The sequence below is a fragment of the Labrus mixtus genome, chromosome 18 (assembly GCF_963584025.1).
Source record: "Labrus mixtus chromosome 18, fLabMix1.1, whole genome shotgun sequence".
NCBI classification, from domain to species: domain Eukaryota; kingdom Metazoa; phylum Chordata; class Actinopteri; order Labriformes; family Labridae; genus Labrus; species Labrus mixtus.
Window position 1 is genome coordinate 21,083,499 of NC_083629.1, and position 9,325 is coordinate 21,092,823.

At 46.6% G+C, this 9,325-nt stretch overlaps 1 protein-coding gene across 1 annotated transcript in view; it reads right to left on the bottom strand.

The window, feature by feature from the left end:
* hs6st1a (heparan sulfate 6-O-sulfotransferase 1a) overlaps nucleotides 1-7,920 on the bottom strand; it is a 56,381-nt gene extending 48,461 nt beyond the window's left edge. The window contains exon 1 of the mRNA XM_061062697.1: nucleotides 7,107-7,920. Coding sequence (XP_060918680.1) covers nucleotides 7,107-7,606 — 500 coding nt within the window. The 5' untranslated portion in view covers nucleotides 7,607-7,920. The remainder of the gene's footprint in view (nucleotides 1-7,106) is intronic.
* Nucleotides 7,921-9,325: the final 1,405 nt, after the last annotated feature.

Here is a 9,325-nt window from a genome sequence, read left to right on the forward strand (position 1 = left end):
CTCCCCCCTCTCTCTCTCTCTCTCCTCCTCTCTCTCTCCCTCCTCCTCTCTCTCTCTCCCTCTCTCTCTCTCCCCCCCTCTCTCTCTCTCCCTCTCCTCATCTGGCCTCGTTGTCGAGCGTAAAGCCACACAGCTCTGGAGAGACTCTGCTACGTGTCGCCGTCATTCAAGTTTGATCAATCAATGGAGAAAAAACCCACGCCGATCCATAACGGCTAATCAATACAGAAGGCTTCTCAGAGCTCTGATAGACGGTCATCAGCAGTCAAGCGGATCCTTCTCCCCCGTCCTGTCTTTAAAGTTCGCTGAGGTGAAACAACATGGGGCAAATCAATGGGAGGAAACAGCCTTAACTCGACTCGCCCGCGCGAGACACTCTACACTTAATGCTGACGCCACGATCCTTCAAGGGAATACGCTGCATTACTCCAACAATGGGGGTTTTGGGGTTCATCACCGAGACACTTCGCATCCCTAACGTATCTGCAGCCATTTCAAAACCATACACCACAGAGTTGAACTAAAGGCCCGCATGAGCGCGCTCGTTGAGGGGCCCTATGGAGGTTTTCCTACTGCGCTATAGTCTCTCAACTCCGTATTGTGAGGGCTGCGTTTGAACGTTTCAGCGACCCGAGGCTGAACCTCATCTGAACTCCTGTATTGGGGAGGGGAAGACAGCGGTGCGGCGGAGAGAGAGAGAGAGAGAGAGAGAGCGAGAGAGAGAGAGAGGCCTGTCAACACTCGCTGCAAGCTACTAGAGGAGGAGAAAACACATAGGGGCCATATCTCACCCTTTTTATAGTGTGAGATTGCGTGTGAGTCGGCCATCCTTTTCACGGCGGCACTGTGAAGGGCAGAGCATGAAACTTCCGAGATCCACTTGCTCGACTGCGTTATCTGCTTGTTGTTTTTTTTTTTTCCCGGCTGATTTAGTACTTGGATTTGAAAAGTGACCACGTGAGCTTCTTCCAAACGTGTTAGCTTTCATTAAAATCAACGACCACAGGATAACAACGTCCTGATGTCATCACCGTGACCCTAACATGTCCATGATTAACATTATGTCTGGTTTGAGTGAAGTTTAGTTTGAAGTTTGATGCTCGTTATCTGGACAATTATCACATTTTTGGTCTGGATGTCCAACATGGTCCTGGTTCTCAACCTGTGGTAAGGGACCCCAACAAGGACACGCATGAACATTTTAAAGGGTCATGAAGAACTGGAAACTGTTGACAGCTTGTAGAAATTACACGACGCGAGATGAAAAAAAAAAAGACGGTTTTCTTTTAGGAGCCAAAGAAAAGAGACCATTAGCGTGACGTCTAAAATGCCCAAAACAATGGGGGCGCTGGTGGCGCAGTGGTTAGTGTGTGTGTGTGGAGGCTGTGGTACTCAGGTTCGAGTCCAGCATGTGGTTTCCTTCCCCTCTCTCTCTCTCTCGCTCCCTGATTTCGATCTCTGTCCACTGTCCGACCTCTACATTAAAAAAAGCTCAAAAATAAATCTTTAAAAAAAACAAAAAACTGCCCAAAAAAAATACTTATCACTAATTTACTAGAGCCTAGAAGACATCCTCAAACTGCTAATTTTGACTGATATCACGCCCACCCGTCAAACAGAGAAAATGATGTCCATTATAAAGATGTGAAAGAGCCTAAAACAGCCACATGTTTATTCATTTTAATAAGAGTCAAACATATCTAATGACCTATCAGCTGAGCATTAATCTAACAGTTCAGCCTCTAAACGTAAATCCCCATGTTTCCTACTTCATCACCACAAACTTAACGGTCGTGCATTAATGTGTTCACCCATTCCTCGCCCACTTAAATTAGCATCAATAATCAATGGCCGGTAATAAGTCAGCGGTGGTAATCCCAGTGAGAGCCTGGTTTTGCACCAAGACAAGCCGGCTCGTCCCCTTTTACTTGAAGGCGATTTGAGCCCCGGTGAGCGGGCGGGGAATAACTGGCTGGAGGGTTTGTGGGAATGTTTGTTGGGAGCGCTGGAACATTCGGAGCCGCGGGATGAGCGGACGTAACCGGCTTTGGAGTGCCTGGCCGCCAGCGCTTAAACCTGCCTAATCTGATTGGATTAACACCAACCTGCCTGGCTACACATGAGCGCACGCACTAACACACACACACACACACACACACACACACAGAGACACACATTAGTTCTATATGCCAATCAGCAGGGACTGCCTCAGCAGCTTCCTGGAGTTCATCTGGATTCAGGGCTGTGCTGGCTGACTGGGCCGGCTGATGGCACCATGCTGGGCTACCACACACACACACACACACCACACACACCACACACACACACACACACACACACACACACACACACACACAGAGCCGTCTCAGAGTGCAGTGATTTGTGCTGTGAATCTGAAACAGACCCATTGAAAGCAGAGTAAAACGCAGTGCTTGACAACCGTACTAATTGACTAGCCCCCTCCCCAGCAATGAAACTAAACGTTTTCAACCCTCCAGCTTTTATCTCTTCAATCACTCCCTGACAGCCCTCCTCTCATCCCCATCCTCTTCCTCATATTACTCTTCCTCTGCCCCCCCCCCTCCCTCTCCCTCCCAATGCTCATACATGTAATCATTCATTAGAACCAAGGCAGTTGTCCATTAGGCAAAGCAGCCATTTTGGAAATTGCAGCAAATCTTCCATGAAAAGACATTTCCTCTAATGCAGTAGTCACGCTCGGAGGGAGAGGGAGAGAACGATGGCAAAGGAGAGAAAGGAAGACGAGGGGGCAGAGATGGAGAGAGAAGAGGCGGGAGAAAGAAAAGTGATGGCGGAAGACGGAGAGAAAGAGAGATAGAGAGAGAGAGAGAGAGAGAGAGAGATAGAGAGAGAGCCCCCCCCCCCCCCCCCCCCGCCGGCCATAAAGCCACCAAGCGGAAAGCTGGCCTGCTGTTTGATTAGAGAGTGACACCATCACGGAGCGAAGGAGGGAAGGATGGGAGGAGAAGGAGGGAGGGAGAGTGTCTGAGAGGAGAGCAGAGGGGATGAAGAGGGGGCGGGAGAGAAAGAGAGATGGATAGAAAAAAAAAAGAAGCAGGGAGTGATTTGAGAAGGCTGAGATAGAGGCAGTAAAATTAGCCTCATCACTTTGCTTTGCTAAGGCGCTCGATGACACACTACTAGGATTAAAACCAGACACACACACACACACACACAGGAGAGATGTGGGCACACACATGCACAGGACAGATGGTATCCCCCATCCCAAAGTGTGCCTCTAATTTGGGTAAAGTGATAGGAACCTCCTTAACCAATTAGAAGCTCCATATCTAAGGCCTTGCATTCGTGTGCCTTGCATTTTTTTTTTCTTCTCACACCCTCATTAGTGTGTGTGTGTGTGTGTGTGTGTGTGTGTTTCTACGTGTGTGTGTGTGTTTGTATTGGTGGCTCCCCTGGGGATCGGCAAAGAACATTAAAGACTGATATAAAAGTGAGGAAGTGACAAATCCACCCTGAGTGATGCTCTGCTGAGTGTGCGAGTTTCCCTTTTTTCTCCCACAATGCCACTGTTCATCTACATCTCCATCTCATCACCGATCAAAGCGCGACCCCGTCCCTCCAACCGCCAACCATTCATCTCTGCCGCCGCCGCCGCCGCCGCTTCTTCTTAATGCGCCTTCCTCTAAAAGCCGACACATTCGTCACCAGACCAAACTAAGCCTAAATCCACTTTCTCTTTTTCCTCCTCCTCCTCACGCAATTTATGATATGGCGAACATGAAAAAGCACCATGTTCAATCCAATTTCCTGAATGTCTCCAGAAACTTTTTTTATGCTCTCTTGAAGTTGACACTTTTTTTTTCTCCTTATTGATAAAGAGCCATCTGTAGAGTCATGACAACAGGCCTTGGAAAAGGTTACAGCGTTGATACAAAATCAGAACAGCAGCAGCTCTAGACTTCCTGTTTTTGTTTTTTCTTTCGATAACTAAATGTCAGACTGGCTGTCTCTCTCTGGTCGGCTTCCGCATGTCTACAACTAAATACATCATCATCTAAAAAGCCAAATCATTCATTAGTATGCTACATATTTAAATCAATAATGACAATCATTGTTTTAATTCGCTCTACAAACTTTTTAACTTCAAACAAAAAAGGGGAAAAAGGGGGGGGCGGCAGTGGCTCAGTCTGTAGGGAGGGACACTTGGGTTTGGGAACCAGAGGGAATCGCAGGTTCAAGTCCAGGTGCAGAACCAAAATGTGGAAGTTGGTCTGGTTAGCTGGAGAGGTGCCACACGATCCCCGTGTAGCAGCCTCACTCCGACATCTCTGACAGATCCTGATTGTGCTCGTGTGTGAGAGGCATGTCTCCCAACAACAAGAGTGTAAATCAGAATTTCACTGACGGATTAATAAGTTTAAAAAAAAAACCTTTCGTTCTCGTGTTGTTCATCGTTCTCCTGTGTGTATATTTGAACATTCAGGCGGCGTATTCATGTGCTTAAATCCAGCTGATGGAAACGGTCCTAATTCACGTTTTATTTTTGCAGCATTTGAAACACTGGTGTAAAATCCACTTGACAGCTGCATGAGAACACAGCTGCAGAGAGATCACAAACACCAGCCCTGCTGCTGCTGCTGCTGCTGCTTCTTCTGCTGCCGTGGATTCAAAGACACAAGCTGTTTTTTTTTTTTCCAAGTTAACAACGCAGCTACTGAACCGCTTCCTGTACAGAGTGGGCAGGTATGTGGTATGTCAGACATGTAAAAAAAAAGAAGAAAACTGTCAGACCACCGGCTGGAGCTGCAGAGACTGTTTACCTCCACCACACTGACAATACGCACGCAGCTGACCTGAAAGCTCTTGCAGTTAAGTCGCCGTTGCCAAGAAAAGTCCTTAAACCGCAAACCGCCGTTCTGTAAACACAGATGATCTTTTTCACACTTTCTCCGGGCTCCCCTTCGTCGCCACACTGCCACTGCCCTCGGGACAAATGTCACTAAACAAGCGTTACCACAGCGGGGCTAGAAAGACAAACATTGAAGGGGCGCAAAGGATTTAAAAAAAAAAAAAAAAAAGTGCACAGACCGAACCACATGAAGAGACAGCAGAGGGAACAAACATGCAAACAGAGAGACAGAGAGAGAGTGTGTGTGTGTGTGTGCTTCTCCAAGAAAGTAGCTCATTGCAGCGATTCTTCACTGTCCAGGCTGAACTGTGTGTAATATGGAACAGCACTGTTTTTCTTCAGGGTGCTATTAAGCTTAAGGTCCCTTGTTTCTCCCGTCAGGACTGATAGGATAGGAGATTACACGAGAGGGAAGAGATCTTCTGCTTCTGCTTTTCCTGTCTGCCTCTGATCCCCGGGCCTCGTCAGGTGCACACACAAACACACACGCACACACACACGCTGGCTCTGAAACAGTGCTAACAAAGTGATGAAAGGCTGTTTATCCTACATCCACTGTGATATCTCAGCTCGCCATGCAACAACAACAAAAAAAAAAAAAACCCCGCCTCGGTTTGGACACGTTATCACCTCTGACCAGGGGAAACCACGGGAGTCAGGACTGACGCCAGCAGTGAATACCAGCGCTAGTGTGTGTGTGTGTGTGTGTCCCAGTGGTAATAATCACCCGGATTAGAGCGGAGCCAAACCCCCGCAGGGTCCCCACCCCCCCCCCCCACCTCTTCTACCCCCACACAGCCCTGCCCTGCCCCAACCCAGCCAGCAAGCTCTGATCCCCAATCCTGAGAAAGCCATGGGAAGCAGAGCAGCCGGCCCCCCCCGACATCATCCAGACAGCAAAACTCTTCATTTCCCTTTAAAACTCTAAAACCATTTTTTTAAATTCCTAACCCTCCTCCGTCCGATTCGTCATCCAAAAAAAAAGAAATACAACACTGAAGAATCTCAGACAATACAAAGACATTAACCAATTCAACAAGCACACCTTTTATCCACAAGGGTGCAGTGAAATGGAAGCTAATACAGCCGTCAATATGTCTGTGTGAGGGAAGCAATATGCGGAAAACAACAATGGGGAGGCACCCAGGAGAAATGGGTTATAACTTAATAGGGATGCACATCGTGTCTGAATACCTAGCAGTCAATGTGAGGAGAAAACGCTGCCACGATGTGTTACACTCCCATGCCTGATATAAACTCAAGCCCGAATCTCAGCATGTGATTCCAAAAAGGGAGGGCACCCTGATCTCACACCCCCCCCTCCCCCCCACCCCCCATCAACAATTGTCTGTCTGAGGTGCAGTTTGAACTCCTGTGGAATCTGTGACAGCGCACAACACGGTTGGAAGAAGAAAAAAAAAACGTCCATCAACATCTGTCTCTCAACATCTCCTCTCGGCCCCGCTCTTTCAAAAAAAAAAAAAAAGAGAGTAGACGCACACAATCCTCGCCCCCCTTTCTTCTTCCAATTTTCTGAACCACAACACCGTCCCACCCACTGAGGAGGGGGAGAAAAAAAAAAAACCTTTTGGTTTAGGGTATCACAGCCGCAAAAATTATAAACCATTAAGTATCATGAGGGAGCTCCAATGTGTTTGTGGTGTTTTTGGTTATAATACTTTCATATTGCCCTCTGTTGTGTTACATATCTCCTCTGGTGTCACTGCTACATTTTTGTGATACTAATTGGAGCAAAATAAAGCTGCTTACTCTGCAACCTTTGATATTTTTGTTTGAATAAATGCCTTAATATTGATCATTAGATCAGGCTTTAATAATTGCCTCTCAGGGGGAATACGCCTGCATTAATGTCTGTTTTGGAAAAGCAGATAACTTGTGTGCAAGAAGTAGGATAGATAACGTTTTAATGGAGTCATTTTGGAATACTAAGATTATTTAAATCGTGTGCAACAGCATCTGATTTTACATCTTTGCAAGATGCGAGACCTCAGTGTATCTTCAGTCCTCATCAGAAATCACTTGTAACAACAAATTAATCCTGTTTTTAAAAGTTTCAGTGATATCGCCCCCAGAAATGTGTCAAATAGAAATGCTGGGTCTGGCTCCTTTAGGCTACAGGTAATAATCTAAACCTCCTAGAGAGGGATTGTTGGTTATCTTAGTGTCAGTGAAGCAGACGTGTCCCCGGCTTTACCTCAGGTTTTTCTGCTTGTTCTCCTTCTTGTTGAGGACCCCCGGCACACAGTTGGTGAGCTCGGTCCAGTCGGCGTGCAAGCCGCAGCTCCAGCCGGTGGAGAACCGGGAGAAGAGCCAGGTCTCCTTGCGATTCGGCCGGTAGCAAGTGCACTTCTTCTGGCCCGGTCTGCAGTCGCACGGGACCTCCAGGCGCACATTCTGGACCAGGTGCCTGCCGAAGGTAGTCCCGCCGGTCTTCTGGATGTGCAAAAACACGATCACGTCCTCCCCTTTGATCTGGAAGTCAACCGTCCTCTCCAGGTCCCTGACGGGGAAATAGTATTTCTTAACGTAGTGGGGGTCCGGAGTGGGGAAGATGTCCCCCTCGTCCTCCTCCGTAAAATAACCGTGCGGGGAGCCGAAATTGATCACCCCGGGGGCCACGTACTGATACAGAATCAGCATGAAACACACGGATCCGACGACGATCAACAAGAATTTGCTGCTCCTCTCGACCATGATCCTTCCCAGTGCGGTTCCTGCAGCACGCTACCATTTCCCAGTCAAGCCGACAGCAGGGAGCACGGCGCTCGGCTTCTTCATGCTCTCTCGCGCGCGCTCTCTCTCTCTCGCTCTCTCTCTCGCTCTCGCTCTCTCTCTCCCCCCGCCAACAAGGTGTCGTTCTCGGGGCTCAGGAGTGGCTCACGCCGCTTCGAGACAACCGGCGAAGTTGGCTCATCGTTCACCGAGACTGTTCAACACCGTGAAAGACGCATTGTAACAACCAACTCGCTTGAAAGCCCCCCCACCCCTTCTGGTAGTCGACCCTCCCCCGTTTACTTTACTTTGGGTTTCCCGTCCTCAGACACACACACACACACACGCACACACACAACAGGCTCACTGCATCACCATGGAGTTATGTACCCAGGATGCAGCGCGACTCGTACCTTTTCAACCTCGCTCGCTCCCTCTCTCTCTCTCTCTCTCTCTCAAAACAGAGTGAAAGGGAGAGTCGCTTTAATTTATTGGTTAACACGTAACGACGGCGTCAGCCCCGCAGCCAATCGCTGGAGGCCACAGATAGCTGAATAACTAGATAGCAATGTAGCCGATGGAAATATGTCTAGATGGATTTCTAAATAAAAAAATCTAGAAAGATACATCTAGATACATTTATTTTTATTTTTTTATAATTATATTGCATAGTTTTTGCATGATTTAATGACGTTTTTTGCTGCTTACTGTTGGTCTGGAACAGGGGTGGGCAACTTGCGGCCCGGGGGCCTCAATGTGGCCCTCAGGTCAATTTTTTACATATCAATGAATTGGAAACATGAAGAAAATGTGACTAAATCTGCCATGAAATCATGAAAACCAGAAATACGTCCATAATAATATTTGATCACTGGCATATGTTGAGTTAAATTTGAGACATAATTGATTTTTTTTTTGGATAATTGATTCATAATTGATCGTTTTTGTATTCTACAATTTGGCGAGAGGGAGAATTAATTGAATGTGGCCCTCGCCGTGACCAAAGTTGCCCATCCCTGGTCTGCAAGGACAAAGAGTTTGTGTGAATGTCGGCTAATATTATCTACTTTTTGCAACATTAAAAGGACTGAGTCAGTCTTCTTAATCAGTATTTTTCTTCATATGCTGTTCGTCTTCGCTTTGATTTTGGACGGATGGCCACTCACAATCAGAGCAACGAATAAAAAAAATTCAATTAAATTCAAACAACTTTATTAATCCCTCTTCGGGCAATTAGTGTGAAGCAGCTCGGAAAAAAAAAAAAACACAAACAAAGACAAGTTGATGTACAAACAATAGATTACACAAGGTGTTAAAACATGGATATATAGGACCTAAAGGAGACACTAATATTAGTCAGACTATTAGAGGTCAGCCAGACTGAATACAAAATAAAAACACTAGAATGATCAGTCAAATAAAAGATCAATAAAAGATAAGATTATTAAGTAAAAACCCCGGAGCCAGACTTATATTCTCCCCATTGGCCCCTAAAAATTGTGTCTTTAAAACTGACACCCAAACCTGTAAATAAGGTCAGTAGGTCTTTACAAACGTAATTTTCATTAACTTTTCTAACTGCTACTACTACTTCTTGGCAGGAACCCTATTGTGCATTTTCTGCTCTATTTGACTGAATAGTTGATCTTTGGATTAATGTTCCATGTCTTAACAATCTATATGTCTGGGCATGTCACAAAT